Raw genomic sequence first — 19,060 nt, 5'->3', positions numbered from 1 at the left:
ATATGGACAACAAGATACTTAAAATAGCCATACTTCCAGAAGGCTACCTTAAATTCGAGTAGAAATTGACAACCGCTCGAATTAGAGCGGGAGCGCTGCTAGCAGTAGAAAATATCGTGCATACACAATTTTTCGATGTCACTCAAATAAAAAAATCGCTAGATATCGAGCAGATTCTACTCTTGCCGAATACTATATTAGTTTTTGTATTGGCATGTATGGGGATGTCCTCAACCCACAATTGAAATCGAAACAAAACCAAACATTTTGAAGAAACCAAATCCATCGGTACCTTACTTCGCTGTTTCCCTCTTCTTGGCTGTTGTACACGATCACCCTCAGCTTACAGCAGTATTAAATCGCAATAAACACATACAATAACACATAAATTAACATTAACATATTTTTCTCTGCTCGATTTAACTTTGAGAGTATGCTCTATTTCGAGCATTACGACTAACATTTTAATTTTTCAAATATGATTAACTCGCGAGTGCTATCACATAAAACATGATACTAAGAGCAAACCTCGTACAAAACTCACGCTCTTGTAGCACTCCCGATCGCAAGTACATTTCACTCCTGAGTAAAAACTATCAAATTTAAGCTCTGCCAATGTCCACTCCGAAATGGTTACTTTTCTGAGATATCTTTGTATTGGTTTTATTGAAAAGTTAATTTTTTGGATCCACTCGAAATGGTTTCAAAATGCATTTCTCGATACGTCACTGCCACCCGCAAAATAAATGTGCACTCGAGGATGCGTGTTTACACAAGAAAAATCTTAGGAAACATCACTTACTATACGTCCAAAAATAAATTTCAATAATGTTCTAAAATCGAATTTATAAGTCATTAAAATCCGTTGCTCTATAACCAAAGAAAAATTTTCGAAGGACTTAGTTCATCCCACTACTCAATTTCTTCCGCACCCTGTACGAATAGTGCCATTGTCATACTTACCTTTGCATGGTGGAGGCCAAACAAAGCGACGAAAGGGAGCTACGCTTCGATACCTGATCCCACAGATCTTTTTGTTTGTTATACAGTTCAGGATCGATTTCAGTACCCCAACCACGAGACTTTAGCGATAACATCAAAAAAGTAAAACAAAAACGACAAAATGTTATAATAATTTGCCTTTCAGCCGCAAAAACTCACAAAGAAAATCTTTCCACTGACCTTGTATTCTCCAGCCTTTTTACGCAACTCTACTACCTCTTTGAACCACAAATCCAAGTTCGGTTTCGAATGTGGCGGAGCCGAGCCGTTCATGATGATCTCAGCCTCCTGCTTGGCATGCTGTCGCTTATTGTCGCCATCGGTTACCTCCTCGAAACCGAAGTTCTCCTTCTTCGTAATGAAGTGATTGGGTCGCTCCTGGTCAATCAGTTGGGAGAAGGGTCGGGTGGTAACCTTTCTCTCCTGTATAGTTACTTGTCTAATGGTATTTTTCGGTTTGGTTTGGTTGATTGGTTGGTTGTTAGATTGTTTGGTTGATTATTTGAAAATTTTGTGCAATTTGATTTTTTCAAAATTGTTTTGGTTTTGTACATATTTGAGTTGAGTCATTTTGATGGTTATTTTGTTTTTGGTTTAAAAAAGCCAGTGCAGTTTTTAAAGCCATTTTTGGAATATTTCGTTTTATTATTGGGTTGATGGGGGGGATCAAAGGTGGTGTTTTATTTTATATTTGCAAAAAACAGAGATGCCATCGTTTAAAAGTTGATGATACGATTTTGAGGATTTTTTGTTTTCGATATTTTTGTATTAACAGATGATGAGGGGAGTAAAGCGAGATTTTATTATTTGATTTGAGTTTGTTTTATTTTTGGTTTAAAGCGTCATGTTTTTTTTTTTTCAGTTTTATTTTTGGCATTCGCAAGCATCCGTACAGTTGTGTTGGCACATGTTTTCAAGGATATTTTTAAAAAACCATTTGTTTTGAGGGGATTTCATATTTTTTTGTTTGTTTTTTGGTTTTGTACGGTGAGAGAATAAATCACAAAAAAATAAAACAAAAATAAAATTTCATGTAAGTTTATTAATTGACTTTGAAAAAAGAGAGACACAATGTTTCATGATGAGCAACTACGGATGAAGGGTGCATTTGAATTTTGGAATTTTAGTGGTGGTGGTGGTGATGATTCTAGTGGCAAAACAAATCCCTCTACTTGATTTCTTTTTTTTTTTTTTTGTTATTTACACAATGAAACTTGAGAGAAACTTTCTAGGTGATACAAATTAAAAAATAGTAACTATTTTACAGTAATTACAAAAACAAGGTAAGCGTTTGGGGGAAAGTATACCAAAAGAGTCTTCGAAATGAAAGCTTATCGTCTGTTTGGACAGTTGAATGTTACGTTTTAGAGAAAATTGACAAAAAATAGGTTTCATTGAATTACATGTGAAAGTCCACTCGAACTACACTCTCTTAAAAATATTGGCAACATTACAGATAAAAACGCAGAGAATATTTCTAAAACCTAAGCGACCTAATTAAGCACCTTTAAATCATTGTTACACCCTTTAGGGGTATCTACCATTTTATATGGGCACACTGCATCTCTACGGTTTTAGAATCGGTTTAAGAACATTTGAAGTCGATCTAGTGATGGCGGTCCTTCAGTATCCGATTTATCTGAAACTTCACCCATCGTATCAGATAAATCGTATCAGTGGAATGTCCTAAAGATTTTTAGGAAAAATTTGGTGATTAAGAAAATTTAATAATTTTAAAATATTTGACAAAAATTTCCAGGACGAGAATTTTTGTTTTTTAATATTTTACAAAAATGCACCGGCTATAAAAACTGTGGTTTAAAAAATACCTTTTAAGGGCAGGCAGGACTTTATAATTTAAAAAAAAAAATATAGTAATTCCTGGCTATATAAATTGTGTATTCAATGTTTTTTTTTTTCCAAAAACCTGCTGTCTATGTGGAACACGTATTTTAAAATAGAATGTTTTGTTGATTTTTCGTTATATATTTTTAGACAAAAAAAATATTTTTCAGGGATTTGACGGATAATAAATTTTGAATTTATTAAAATATTTAAAAAAAAACTACCTGGATATGTACAGGGTGGCGCAAAAGTAAATGTCCGATGTTTTTGGTGCAATTAAAAAAACCTTGATTCTTCTTGTAGATTATTTTTATTTGACCTTTTTTTACATCAAGTCGAGAATATGATGTCATGTTAATGGCCGCCGACACAGATTATTCTCATGTAAGCCCTTTTTGTGACATTTTCCATCACATTCTTGACGGATATTGTCTATAAGAGCTGAAAGAGTCTGAGGCTTTTTGAGATAAACCCGCGACTTTAAAAACAAAAAAAGTCTGGAGTGGTCAAATCAGGCAATCCTGCTGGCCAGTGCCAATCACCAAAACGGGAGATTAGGCGCTCGGAAAAATGCATCCTTCAGCATATCGATTGTGGCACGTGTAGTGTGTGCAGTTGCACCGCACATTTTTTCCAATCCGAACCAATCAAGTTGCGTCAAACAGAAGTCGCTTTTCATTGCTTTGTAGCGCTCACCATTCACAGTAACCGACGACTTCGAAAAAAAAAGGTCCGATGACTCCTCCAGCGGAACATAACACCACACAGTCTAAGATTTTCGAATAAAAATCATCTTCTTCTTGGTGGTGATTAAGGATGGCTTGAGTGTATGTTAGACGCGATTGACGGTCAGCACCTAACAGCTGATGTACCATCTAAACCTTGTATGGAAACATATTCAAATCTTGTACCAAAATTCGCTGTAAGACCGTCGACCATTTGCGTGGCACGTCGTCTTGTCGACGGCATTTCCATGATATCCTCGGCTACTGCAGAACGGAAACTCCGGGGTCTGCCTCGCCTGGCCGAATCATTGGCTGTGCCACTTTCTTCGAGGCGAGGGGCTGAACGTCGCAGTGTTTCACCAGTAGGCGTTGGTCGGCCAGGAAATCTGCGACGGAATTCACATTGTGCCAAAGTCAGCGACCGAATATTGGTCAAATAAATAGTCACCAGTCAAAGGGCGGATTTTCAGTGCTCCAGAAGCGTTAATTTCGCTTATTTCTTGGTGGTAATTAAGGATGGCGATTTAGGCGGACAGCAGCTAACAGCTGATGCACCATCTGGACTTTGTACTGAAACATCTTTAAATCTCGTACCAAAATTCGCTGTAAATACCGTCGACTCTTACCCATTTGCGTGGCACGTCGTCTGGTCGATGTCGACTGCGTTTCCATGATATCCTCGGCTACAGCAGCAATATTCTCTGCAGAACGGATACTCCGGGGACATGAGGAACTGATATGAGGGGCCGTAAAATTCATGGAATTTTCTGATAGGAGGATTACTTTTGCGCCCCTTGTATACATATATAGTCCATTTTTTACATATTTTCGTGGATCTTTTTCACCGACTTCCAGTGTATATATAAATATTAGACTTTTTTTTAAATATTTTACAATATTTTCCCTGTATAAATAGAGGATCTTTAAGAAATATTTTGAAAAAATTCCAGGTTATTGTTTACTTTCAAAGACAGGATTTTTTAAGAATTTGAATTTTTAACAAAATTTTTACAATTATTTCCAACTATAATTGTGATTTTGTTGTTAATGTACTTCAAGGAATTCCCTTGGATTTAAAGAAAATATGTTCCAAGCTCCTTTCAGGCATAAAAATAGTTTAATATCTAATTTAGGACATAGATTTCTGAATGTGTAAATTAAGGATAAAGTTGTAATTTCAGTGAATTTATGCCACATTATTTGAAAAATATCAATTTTCGTAGCTCTTGTTCAATACAAAAATAGTCTGTATCCTTTCGGACAGGAAGGTTCCAATATAATAGAGGTTAAATTGGAGTTTGCCTATTCTCATTATCCTGAGCGAAGTTTCCCTTCTCCATACATTTAGATTCTATTTCAATTTTGTGAAGGTCTTGTCAATCACAAAATTTTTGCTAAAGGTATACTCTTCCAAACGCATTACAAACACTTAAATAATAATTCAAATTAAAATAATAATAGATCAGGTATGGGAAGTTATGAAACTAAAAATGAAACATAAATAAATAGAAGCTTAGGAATAATTTGCATACTTTTCAACCGGTTTTCTATCTTCGGCATCGCTAACCAGCGGCTCCAACTCATGTAGCGTGGCTAAAATAAAAATATATTTAACATTTAAATTGATTTCTTTTAAGAAAAGAGGTCAGTCAAACATAATTCATCATTCATTCATTTTGTGTTTTTTTTTTTTTTTTCGTTATTTTACTATTCGATTCCAGCCGATTACAAAAGTTGGCTTGAAATTCATTTTGAGGATTGTCATCATATTTCGTTAATTTCTTTTCATTGACTATTTGAGTTTCAAACAAAAATGAATAAATGCATGGCAAAAATGTATGAAGGATATGTTGTAGATTGATAATTGGTTACGACAAATTCAATACTTCGAATAAGGAATAAGAATACGAATACCAATACTAATACGAATAACAATAGTCAATAGTGATTAAATATTTAAATTGAGTAGAAGAAGTACTTAGTATGTTTGCAATAAAAGTTACAACATTTTTTTCTGAGTCTCTCTCATACTTTTTTTTCAATTACATTTTGTCGAATTCAAATTTGTTTGATTAGTAAATAAATTAACAACAACAGCAAATTGTATTTCTTTCTTTAGTTTTTTAGGTTTTAGTTTCTGTCTGAGTTTTGTCATTATTTCGATCTTTTTCTTATTGGTTTGGTGTTTATTTTAATTTTCAACAGTTCAATTTACACACAGAGAAAGGAAAAGAGAAGACATAACAAAACTAAAGAAGGATTTTTTCTGTCTTTGGGTTATTTTCGTAACGTTAATTGACACACAAAATGAAAACGACAAAAAACCAAACTAAGATAACAACAAAATAACTCTTCGTTCACAAAATTAAACAGCTAGGAATTGTAGTAATTTGGAAAAGATAGGCATAGACATAGTAAAAGAAGACATGACAGATAGGTAGACAGACAGTTAGTCGGACAGACAGAGATTAGGGGAAAGAGAAGAGACAAAACTAAAATTAAATAACATCTCCTTCAACTAGGTTAAGTTAGTAGTTACAGACAGTAGTAGTTCACCGAGGCCAGAGACCTCTGGGGAAACCAAAAAAAAAAAAAAATAATAAAAACATTTTAATATAACAACAAATTATTGAACAATATAGAACGAAATTGGAACCAATCGATTTTGAGTTTCCATGTTGGTGTTAGTAGTAATACATAAATGTAATGCAAAACGAAAATGATTTTTATTTTGAGTTGGTCATAGAAAATTATGAAGATGTGTGAAATGAAATGGCTAAATGTTACTTCTTCCAAGGATTTAGATAAAAATCTCATAGAATAATATAAGGTTTAGATTTATATCCCTGACCCCTATAAATCCAATCATATCCCTGCTTTATTTTGATCCGCATTTCAGAAATATCTCACATAATAATATTTCTCCTTCTGGTACCTTCGCCTACATGTTAAATATTTTGAATGATCACAACTCTATTAAAATGTGAAATGATTAGCTATATTATACCCCAGCTTGATGGTCACAGAGGGTAAATGAGTACCCAGTAGGAAATATGGAGTCAACATAGCTACTTCTGGTATAACCTATCAAAAAGAATCCAATTAAAAAAAAAAAAAACAAGTTATAAAGCAACCCTCAGCATTATCCTATATATTTCTTTGTACTAGATCTTGTATATGTAGAAAGATAGTACCAGGGACGTGCACAGAGTAAGGTACCTTCAAGATGGTTAGTTTTCAGAAATTCTGAATATATCTATAACTTTGGAATTCAAAAGATTTGCCCATTATTTTCCCGGTTTTCTTGCTTATCTAATATAAATATTACCACAGACAAAAATTGTTGGTTTTTCGTTTCTTGCCTGCCCTGCATTATACTATGGAGGGTATATGAATTTCGTCATTCCATTTGTAAATTCCCTATATTCGGTATTTTTACGATTTAGATCACATTTTCTAACAGAATTCTTTAAAATTCGGTATTTTTAATTTCTAATAGGTTGTAGCTCGCTCGACGGAGCTTTGTCTAAATAGGTCAACGTTTTCTTCAGACCCCATACAACGGTAGCCGGTATTTTTAGGAATTTAAGTCAAATTTTTAAGAGGAATTGTATAAAATTTGGAGCATAGACTATATAATGGGTTCTACACCATGAGGCAAAACTTTGTCTATAGACCCCATATAACTGAACCTAACGTCATTCGGTATTTTGACAATTTAGATCACATTTTCTAAAAGAATTGTTTAAACTTCGGTACTTAGGATTAATAATGGGCTCTACCTTGTATGGCAGATCATTGTCTGTATAGGTTCGCGTTTTGTTATAGCCACCCATATTTCGATTATTCCCGATATTGATGATTTTACCCCTATTTCTTCGTTTAAAATTCGGTATGTAGAATTTGTAATGGATTCTGTCTTATCTGCTGGAATATTTGGTATTTTGATGATTTTAGGCACATTTTTAGCAGGATTTTGTAAAATGGAATTTGAAACTAGTAAAAGATAAAAATCACTTTGCAGAAACCCGGTACAGATACTTCTTCGCCCTCTGCGAGATATACAATTTTTATAATTTTACATATTTTCCCCTTTGTAGAAGTACCTGAAGCGTTCCCCACAATGGACCGATATTACCCATGGAATGGACCGATATTACCCATCTTCGAACTTGGTATAAATTTTACAGAAATGTGTGGATATCCCTAGTTTGGGCCTAATCGGATAATCCTTTCAAGAGTTACTGTGCCAGCCATGCAGACAGACATTTTTGGGTATTACGATAAATACATTCTGTATCTATACGGCTGAGGGTATAATCGTTCACGATGTTAGACGACATCGTAATATCTCTCAGACACTTACGTGGCCAGAACTGCCTTTCGAAACAATTTTAAGTAAAATATTCTGGAAAAAATCTTATAATTTACTAAAAATACAGATGGGCTCGGTACCTCTCGGTAGGGTTAAATATAAATTAAACAAAATATCAACATGGAAACAATGTAACATATGATGGGATTATATAACTGTCGCCAAACCCGCCTGATACATTGAAATTTGTGTCTTCACACATCGTATAAAAAGAACGGACTCAAAGACCTAAAACGGTAAAAATTGTAGACAATGCATTATGGAAAAATAGTTGATGTGAAAAATATTAAGAGGCGTTGCTCACGACAGAGAATTTTTAATTAAACACAGTTTTACGAATAACCTTGGGCTTAAAAATAGACTTAGTTGTACCAAACTTAAGTTTGGTGCCCACCACTCCCACAAACATTTTTAATAATGGCGAATCTTTTATGAGTCAAAGAGGGAGCACAACCAGTGATCTGTGTCCATTAAACATTAATGTCCTCAAACTGATTATTTAGACTTTATAGGGCTAGAAGGTAAATTTCTCTTGTCTATGTACGGAAAGTATGATTTAGTAATATGATTTTCGAAAAAAAGTCTTGTATATATAACAGTATTTATATATTCCGCCACAGAGTAAGACTCAGAGAGCTGTTAATGTAGAATATAAATGCTAGAAGTTGACTTTCAAGCTTTGCTTTCTGTATTTTTATTTTTTTTTTTTTTTTTTTTTGTATTTTTATGCAGAAACTACATCCTTCGACAACCAGGACCTCTACATCTATTTTTCGTGCTTTCATCCCCCAAGAATTTATTTTCTGCTTTCTATTCACTTCAAGCAGTCCCTATTTATTGTTATTTCTAAGTTTCTTATTCGAAATATTTATTCAATTTAAAAAGATGATATTTTATATTTATTTATTTATTTTTTCTCAATTTATGAAAAGCTTTCTCTATAAATGATGATTATGCAATGCTTTCTGCTTAATGATGGGCAATGGGTAAACGAAAACTATTATACAATTTTTTGAATTATAATAACAAACTAAAGGACAATTTAGGACCGGTAAAATTCAAATCAAAAACTGAAACACAAACTGTTTACATGCTCCCGCTATTCCAAAAACTAAAGAATGATCTAAAGGATAAACCATTAAACAACAATAAACGAAACTAAACTAAATTATATAACCCAACGTTAGCTACTCGTTGCCGTCTATGATTATTGGGTCCAAACTAAACATTTATATTAAAATTTGATTAAATTTCTCTAGTTTCAATAATAAAACAATAACTTTATAAATCACCATTTAGTTTGGACATTTTCGTCGTATTTCGGTAGTTACATGTAAAAGTTTCTTGTTTTCTTTAATTACTTAACTTCAACAACAACAGCACTTACTTGAATCGCCTAAAATTGGTCAAACATGGCTAAAAAGCATTTATATTCGATTAAAGCAAATTTCATAAAAAAAACGAAAATTTAGAACAATTTGGGTGTCTTTCTTTCGTTTTCCATTGTTTTCTTGTTCTTGCAATAAAAAGGAACATTTTTGTTTTTTTTTTTTTCTTAAAGTTTTCAAAAATTTCGTTCTATATGAAGAAAATGTGATTATGAAGAACACAAGAGGATACAGTGTCTTTGAAGAATACAAAGAAATATAAAGACGAACACAAATAGAGACAGAGACAAACACACAGGGAAAACTAAATCAATTCGAAAAGCAAGGAAACGAAAAAATATGGAGACGAACAGACAGAAAAGGCGGCTTTCAGTGCCAAAGGGAAATGAAAAAGCACAGAGATAACAAATTGAAAATAAATTTTCCTGAGCCCTTAAAAAAACCCTACGTTTCCTGTGGGACCAAATAGATTATAATTTATTTTTTTTTTTCTGGAATTTGTATGATTCCATTTGATAGTAATTTTGCAGTTTGGTAGGGCAGCCTAGCAATTTCAAAGAAAATGGATTTTTTCGTTATCTTTGGATTGAAAGCAACAAAGAAAAAAATGGGTTGACACAAAGATGTTCAAACAAAAATTGAAGTAATATTACTTTTGGTCTATGTAATTTCCGGATTCACAATTCATATAAGCTCTTATTGAACCATAAAATGTATAATTTGATAAATACATTTAAATCATTTTCTATGACCCCTACCCAGAGATACATAAAAATATTTTATTGGCATTACTCCAGAACCTATACGAGAATCTATACGTTTAACAATTTTTATCACTTTTTTCATTAGAAACCGCTCATATTTGCATGTTAAATTTTATGAGAATATCTACATAACTCTCTGGACAGAATAGTTCTCTCACAGCGTACCTAACTTTTCGCTGTTTTAATAGCTTTGCCGTTAAAATAGTACGGACAAACAGTGGTGGCAATCGATTATCAAAAAGAATCACAAGATCCAGAATGGTGCAAAAAAAGTTAAACCAAGTCCAAGTTTTTGGGTTCCATAACTGTATGAAATAAATCTTGGACCTTCCTGGCTTAAGGCATCCAGAACTCTCATATCTCTTTTGAAATCATATCTTTGATTATCCAACCCCTGAATTGAATTATCTAACGAATGCATTTTGCACATCTCACAGAAGCCTTCAAAATTCATGCCTTCTAAAGTCCCTCTTAAAGATCAAATATGTCTTGGGTCACCTTAGACCTAGTCAAATATAAACCTGCTTAAATCAACCGAAATTTATAAGCCGCCGTAATTCCAAGACTGTTAGTTCCTTTAAACCATATCGATAATTTTTAGATCCTTCATGCCTCATTAAACCTTTAACTGTCCGGAAATGGTAGTACCTGTGAATATCAACCCTTTAGGAACCCACTCAAAGGAACCCATAATTCTTGGATCTCCCTGTCTTAAGGTATCTAGGACTCCCAGTTTCCCTCCGAAATGATCTCTTTAGGAACCACCTTGAACTATCTCATGAAGTGTCCTCATCTCCTTAAGCCATGAAACTAAATAATTATGAACGCCCTTGAATCTTTCGAAACTCGTGAATTCTCCGGTTCTTATAAAGCTACTCTTAATATGCCAGCATTCCTTGGGACCCTTGAAATATGGTCAAATATGAAATTCCTTAAAGCCTATCAAATCTTTTAAGAATCTGTCTATGCCATTAGGAACCTCCTTGAACTCTCCATAACTATAAACCCCGGGCTTTGCAAAACTCATGGAGTGTTCGAGACTCTTTTTCTCTAGGAAATGAGTATATTTCGGCAACATGTAAATTTGGGCCCCTTTCTTGCCTTAATAAGCCCACGAAATATCTATATCTCTCAGTATTACAAGATGACCAATTTTGAACCCCCTAACAGCTTCCGACATGCCTCCACAATTATTTACAAAGTCCCCGGAAACGAAGCAATTATGAACCCTCTTCAAGCTTCATTTTTTGGTCTTCAGATCCCTATAAAACACATCTCTTAATTCGTTAGAAATTACTACCACTCATGGAATTGGGAATCGTTAGACGCCTGCCTATACATGTTTTGGGAAAAAATCTACTTGGACCTTAAAAAGGGGAAAGAGATCAAAAGAGAAATAGAAACAGAACTCTATATACAATATGTCTTAAAGTATATAAATGTCGCCTTCTGAAAACAAAGGGTTTATAAATAAGTGGCATCGTTACAATCTATTGTTTATAGTAAAATATTGGCTAATATTCAGTGAAGTTTGTAAAAACTGTTGACCTTTCAACCAAAAATATTTTGGGCCTATGCTCAGGGTCTTGATTTACACTGGAAATTAAAAGAGCAATACTTCAAAGCTTCCTTCTTTAAAGAGATTTCGGAACTAGGCTCGCAAATATTCCTTCTGAGAGAAAGGGATATCTAAAATTTTTTTAAAATTTATTTGACTAAGGACTATCCCAATTATAGTTAAAACATTTCTAAATACAAAATGTTTTGGGTATAAGGATATTTCAATTGTCGGAAAAGCACAGGCTAGGAGTCATTTCAAAAGACTTATAATCTTAAAATCGTATATAAGATTATCGATGTTTTTATCTTGAATATTAGTACCGAAAACTATAAATTGGTATGCTACAACTATGTATATTTCATTTTAATATTTTTCAACTGCAAAGGCAATATATCGACGACTTGCGAGAGAGAGGGAGAGAGAGACATATAGGGAGAGAGAGACATTTAATGACATATATGTAGTTTAGATAGTCCCATTAATAATATACTTCAAGAATATACCTTATCTCGCATAAAAAGCCTACCACAAATGTAGTCAAGCCACATTCTAGAATTTTTCAGAACATATTCCCGCAATTCTAAGAATTGAACTATTTCTAATTTTTAGACAGACTTTGCACTTAATATTTATGACAACTTTGATGTCGACTAACAAACTAATGATTAACTACACATCTAGAGCAGCTAGGCACAAATAAATTAAAATGAAATCTAAAAACTAATACTACATCCTATTTAAAAAACACTATGGAAAACGTTTTAAATTCCTAACAATTCTTGTGGATGTACCGCATTTCGGGTCAATTCTCGATTTTCCCACAAACTGAAGCAAAAATACTGCTACGATTTTGGTAAAATTATTAGTTATGTGAAACTGCAAAAAGCTCTAAAGTATTTCAAAATAGAATTAGAAAACAAACAAAATTTAAGAAATAAAATTTAAAAAAAGAAAGTAATTCTTTTGTCACAACATTCTTTTTGTAAGTTTCGTTTGTGGTTTAAATAAATGGTTTTGTTTTTTTTTTATTTTCGTAAAAAAAGCGACAAAACTAAATGAAATGTTTTGGTCGCACCTTCTTTCTGGTTGGTTGTACGTTTTTTGTGAACAGATGGCATTGCAGCCAGCCGGGAAAGATCTGGTTGGTGCTGTTGATAGCCATGTTGGCCTCGAATCGCACCCAACGATATCGATTTTTTCGGTTGGAATTCTTGCTGTTGCTGTTCTTTGGCTGTTGTTGTTGCTGTTGTTCTTTGGACGCTTGACCCAGATTGATCTCGTATTCTACGTACATTGGGCCAAACGAATTGCAAACGATACTCTGTGCTCAACTTTGAGATGGTCTTTTTGAATAGGCCATTCGACTCACCCGCCTGCAAAGAAACACAAGAGAATATACAAAAAAAGAAAGAAAGAAAGGAGAGAGATAGACAAAATAATGGTAGTGTCAAAATATTCCATACAGCCACACACACGCACGCACACAAACACACACACAGTCAGACAGACAGAATTTTGGTGGGATCCAACATCAAGTACACAACACACCCATTGGGCACCCACAGGCAAGCATAATTTTGGAATATTAAAAATGATAATAGAAAATTGTCGAAGGATTTCCATCATCACGCATTTCGCATTTGCATCCAGTTACGGCCCGATTTCGTTGAGGAATTTGGAAAAAAGGAATACAAAAAACCAAACGGGAAAAAGAGAAAAAGAGAGAGACAGACAAAATACAAGTATTTTTTGATAAATTTATAGATTATTTTTAAGGGATCTATAGTTGTATGATTTAATTGTTTATTTATTTTATAATTATATTACAGTTCATAGTTACATTTGAAAGAAAACAATTTTTTATTCAATTACTATTCACGATACAAGGTGCATATTTAATACATACATAAAAATGAAGTAAATATATATTTTTCAAAATATAATATAAAAAAGATTGTAACCATGCAATTTGAAACAAAAAATGTGAATTTTTTATTTGAAAAAAAAACCTTAATCTATACATCTATACATTTTTTATATTTTATATTATAGGACAAATCCATAGAATGCTTAAAAAATAAATAAACTATATATATGAACATATGTAGAAATGTTTACAGCAGTAAAACATCAAAGATCATTTACAAGGAATTTCTAGAGGCTCACTTTGGAAATCCCTAAAAAATTTCTATACATAAAAAATGTATCTTATATCACAAAGACCGTAAAGGTTTTAAATGAGTAGTTTTGGAAGAAAAATCTATGAAGGATACCTTTCAGGTCTATGCGGAATGTCTTGTCTATCATGTCTGTGAACCGATCTAAAATAAGGACTATCATTTATATAAACTTTAATGACTTCATATTGCTCGAAAATAAGATTTATTTTAAAGATGCTCCATTATAACATTATTGAAAGGATTCTCTTAAGGGCGTTTCTAAAGACTTCCTTCATGTCATCTGAGATTGATTACTTTCAGTTATTCCAAGAAGCCTTCATACGTCGTATTAAAAAGTTTAAATAGTGGATCTTAAAAAGGATCTATTAAGACTACTACTACTACCAACTATTTAGGTTGTACGCAGGACTCATGTCAAGTCGTCAGTAAGGAGAGATTATGTCTGCTTTAGGATTTCTACATGGATTTCCAACTGATCACGACTAACGACTACATACTGGCTCAAGACTAGGACTATCTTCAAATCGACTATAAGGACTGTTTAAAATAACCGTCTTAAGAGGGTCTTTACTGGTTCCCTATACTGACTTTTGGGACAGTTTAAAAATATTTCTTTGGGGCATATTTAAACACTGTCCAAAAGCTGAATAATTAGACTTCTGCACATCGTTTATTAAAGATTTCAAGGGTCGTCCATAAAATCTATCTTCAGCTGGTCTTGAGTTCGTCTATAAAGACAGGTTGTCCCCAAAGTCTTCCATAGATTATCATTAACACTTCCCCAGGTCGTCTAGTAGGGCTAAAGGGCATAAAGACTCCCGTTTTAAGGAAGAAGGTCCACTTACAGGCTTCTATATAAACACTATCTTAAGAACTGTGATAACCTATACAGGTCCACCAATATGCTCCGTTTAAGTGGCCCATGAAAACTCCCTTTAGACCATCCATACAGACTCCCATAGAATTGCCTACAGGACCTTTATTAAGACCTCTACGTATTTTTATACCCTCCACCTTGAAAAGAAGGGTATATTAATCGTCATTCTGACCTTAAACATTTGGCAGAACAATTTGTATTGTGTCTAGGATGATTAGTATTGAAAATGAAATATATTGGTCCACGTTTTGTAATAGCCGCCATAAAACGGTACCTCCCGATATTCGGTATTTTAATGATTTTTGCCACATTTTTCCATGGATTTGTTCAAAAATTGGTATTTGTAGTCCATAATGGGTTCCAGCTCAGGCGGCAGAAGATTGAAATTTAGTCCACGTTTTGCTATTGCGTACATATAACGACACTCACCGATACTCGATATTTTGAAAATCCTACTCACATTTGCCCACGAAATTGTTTGAAATTTGGTATTTTTGGTAAAAGATTTGGATTTCAATACTTGAAGTCTATAAAAGTTCCCGTTTGATATGGCCCCCATACAACGGCTTCATTTAACAGCATTATCCGAACTATCTTACTGGTATTTGTAGTATAAAGTGGAACACGTTTGCAATTAGATACTTTTACATTAAAATATTTTATTTTCCCAAAGGAGGATAGTATAAAAAGATCGGCCCGGACGTACTTAATGTTTTTTACTTATATAACCAAAGGTTGCCTTAAAATACTTGCTACAACCGGTCTACAATGGTTTTCTTTATATTTTCTTTCAGACCGTCCACATAGACTTCCTCTAATCCCTTAAAGACATACAAAAGTTTCCCGGTGTGTTCCAAACTGGTCAGTCTACAAATACTTCCAAGCACTTTCTTCTAGTCACCCATAAGTACTTAAGATTTTTGAATCACTAAAAATCGGTTGGACAAATTAGGCCACTGAAAAACGTGATTAAAATATGGGATTTTAATTTAACGGCAGTTCCCCTAAAAACTTACCGCGCTGTTACATTTATGATTCATAATATACTTGCTATGTCTCAGAGTCGGCGAAAAATAAGAGACACAAGGCGGAGGCATGACATTAAAGCCGAATCTAACATCTGACCAATATTTCTCTATATGTTTTTGTATCAAAATACATGGGTTGAACAAATCTTCATGAACATTCAAAACATTGTTTTCATATATTTTTATTCGCATCAAGCACTCTATACGTATACTTAAGAATTACAAATAATATTATGTATACGATAGACAGCACTATTCCGCTATCATTTGTATTGTCAAACCAAGGTTGGATTTTTGGCTCTTTATCAAAAAACAACCATCCTTAATTTTTTTTCTTGAAATGAATTACAAGCAATATGTCTCCCCATGCCACCATCAAAATAATCGTATTTTATTTCCCTTCAAATACAACGCAATCCATGTCGCCATACAAATGTCCATCCCTCTAAACTACAACTCCATTTAAGACTTATTTATTACGACAATCAAATTATGTAGCTGTAAATGACAGCTAAATTTATTGTGTTTCTTGAAACATCTAAAATTATTACATCTTCCATTACCTCATCATTCTAAACTGTCACTCAATTTACAAGCGGCCATCAAGTGTCCCTTCCACTTGCAATCTGTGATTTATTCGATTGAAAGAGGAAATGTGGATTGAATGCAGCTTCATACACACACACAAACAGCAGCTGAACTGTTTTCAATATACAAAACAATAAATTCTCATTAAATTATCCAGCCGTCTGTAATCGAGCCTAATGTCAGATGTGACAAATGGACATTTTATTTTCATTTTGGGTTTAATTTTTTTTTCTACTCTTTCTGTGTCGAGGCTTGTCGACATTAACAAACATCTCGGTCAAGTATTTGGTTTGACAAGCAGCCGGCTGCAACGATTGGCTGTGGCATGCACACACAAGGATGTGAAAAGCTGGAAAGATTGATGGCAATGTCTTCGTCTTCGATGTTGCCATGTGCAGAGCCGTAAAAGAGTAGCAAATGTTTGGAACACACCAACATGTGTACAACCTTACATTATATTGTAATATTCTACAAATTGACAACAATTTCACATTACAAGGCATTTGCAAGTGGCTGGGACAAGTGGTATGAAAACACAAACCTCGCCCAACATTGTAGTGCTTGGATTTATTTGTTTTTTTTTTCTTCTTCTTCTCATTCTTCTTTTTTAGCCAGACATTAAAGAGATTGCAAAAACTAAAAACCTCAAAGAGGGCTAGCGGCTCATAAGTTGTGGCGGACGGACGAACGCACCAGCAAACCACTTGAAAATTATAAGCCCCTTATAATCTATAATCAGCCACATAGAGAACAGACATCCTATAAATACAAAATACATGACGGATACAAAAAAAAAAATAAACACAACAAAACCAACTGTAAAGAAAAACGCTTTAAACATACTTAGATACTACACTTCTTAGACGCTACACTCATACTTATGTACACAAGAAGAACATGTTCGATACTCTTAATCGATAAATATTACATACAACACATAGGCGAACATCAATTGTTGGAGAGAGAGAGAGAGAGAGAAAAAGAAAATAACAAGAGGGCAATGGAGGAGGTGATTCAAACAAGTAATGCGGCGAAACTACTTCTTTACTTTACAAAATAGAAAAAGAAAATAAATAAAAAAAAAACAAGAAAATCTAAGAGTGTGAGAAAGAAAATTGTGAAAAATCCAATAAAATTGAAACAAGACAAAATCAATAAATACTTGCTTCGAAACAAGGCTTCATGGTTATTCTAGCTTTCCATGCATGCATCATGTCTTATTCTGTAATTCTTTTCAGACCCTTGGGTTTTTTAATGCAAAACTCAAAGCTATTTTAGAAATAATATTTTAACTTGCGTAAATTGTTATTGGAAACGTATAAATATGTGAGGATGTGTAGAGATTTTTATTAAAATTCTACAAAGAGACACTTGATTGACTTCTTCTTAAAATTGGCTATGAAAACTCCTTCAGACTGTGAACTCCTTTAGAGGATTTTTCCTTCAAAGTCGTCCAAGAAGACTAATCTTTGGACTGCTCAAAAAGATTTATTTGAGGCACCCTAGGAAACGGTCTCATATTGTCTAAAATAATTCTTTAGAACCCCTTAGTCTTTTACTAAGCCTCTCTTGGGTCGTCCGAATCTTTTTCATCATATTGTTATAGTCTCCTCCTTAAGCGGTCTTGCAGGCTCCTAACGGATGGTTTATAAACACTATCCTAAGATTTTTTATAAAGACTACAGTTCATCCGTCAGAGCTTCGACCGAGTGACCCATTGAGACTCCCTTAAAACAGTTTCTTTGCGCTGTCTTTAAATCGTCTACAGCTCCTTAATTAAGACCTCTTTACGTAGTTCATTAAAATACCTCTCTGAAGACCTTGAACAAAACTCCCTGCAGGTCATGAAAGACTTACCATGTCTGAAGATGTGTACCATCATTAAATGTTCCTAGGAAATGCTAAACCACCCTAATAACCATATTTGGTGAACCACCTTAATAAAAAACCAACTGTATTAACCCCCACCCATACGTATATTCTGGTTTAAAACGACATTCTGATTCGACGTTCACTGGTATGTTTGAGAATTATTTGTTCAGAATGGGGAAATAATTCTCATTCTCTCTACCTTGTCAGGTAAATATAAAATTAAGCTATTATGGTCATAGACCTCGAGTCCTGGAGTGATAAAGTAAATGGGAGACAGCGTCCGCAGTCATACAATGTTTTGCCGAACCTGGCCGAAACCTTCGACAAGCGATTCCCGTCTGTGATTCGTCAACTTTGTCTACTCTTAGGGAATTTACGATTGGTCTGCTTCGGCGATTCTTCGCTTTTTTCAAAACTTTCATCTCATGAGTGTCCTAGTATTTCCGTTGCCGACTACATTCATCCAAAAACCATTCGAACCGAAAAGCAAGTGGCATGGAGACGAATGGTATTACCCGAGTACTAAATCAGACTTCAAAAGCCCCAATATGTACAACGGACAGCACCCGAAATCATTCTACAATTTGTCGATCGGACCGACAAGACTTGAATACCATCAGAACAACTGCATGGATAGGAAACAATCACCATAACCCAAATATAATCGTGCTGACTAACGTTAACCCGACCACTACTACCCGAAAATCATTGAGTCTATTTCATCATCACCGTGTGCATCTGATAGCCGACTATCATTCAACAACCTATAACGTCAGGATACGTTGAGACGACCGAAAAATTAAAAGTCGAGCCGGGCGCTATCCATACATACACGCCGACTACTTTTACACTTAT

General features: G+C 34.0%; 1 protein-coding gene across 10 annotated transcripts in view; it reads right to left on the bottom strand.

Annotated features, from left to right (window-relative positions):
* Positions 1-19,060, bottom strand: part of LOC101893371 (proteoglycan 4) — a 107,314-nt gene that overhangs the window by 22,770 nt on the left and 65,484 nt on the right. For all 10 annotated transcript variants that reach the window (XM_059118077.1, XM_059118069.1, XM_059118070.1 and 7 more), the window contains exons 6-9: positions 12,736-13,033; positions 5,105-5,165; positions 1,183-1,441; positions 964-1,082 (exon numbers count right to left, since the gene is read on the bottom strand). In XM_059118077.1, the coding sequence (XP_058974060.1) occupies positions 964-1,082; positions 1,183-1,441; positions 5,105-5,165; positions 12,736-13,033 (737 nt within the window). The remainder of the gene's footprint in view (positions 1-963; positions 1,083-1,182; positions 1,442-5,104; positions 5,166-12,735; positions 13,034-19,060) is intronic.

Source organism: Musca domestica, unplaced genomic scaffold (assembly GCF_030504385.1).
Source record: "Musca domestica strain aabys unplaced genomic scaffold, Musca_domestica.polishedcontigs.V.1.1 12, whole genome shotgun sequence".
NCBI classification, from domain to species: Eukaryota; Metazoa; Arthropoda; class Insecta; order Diptera; family Muscidae; genus Musca; species Musca domestica.
This window is presented reverse-complemented; position numbering and strand designations above follow the sequence as displayed.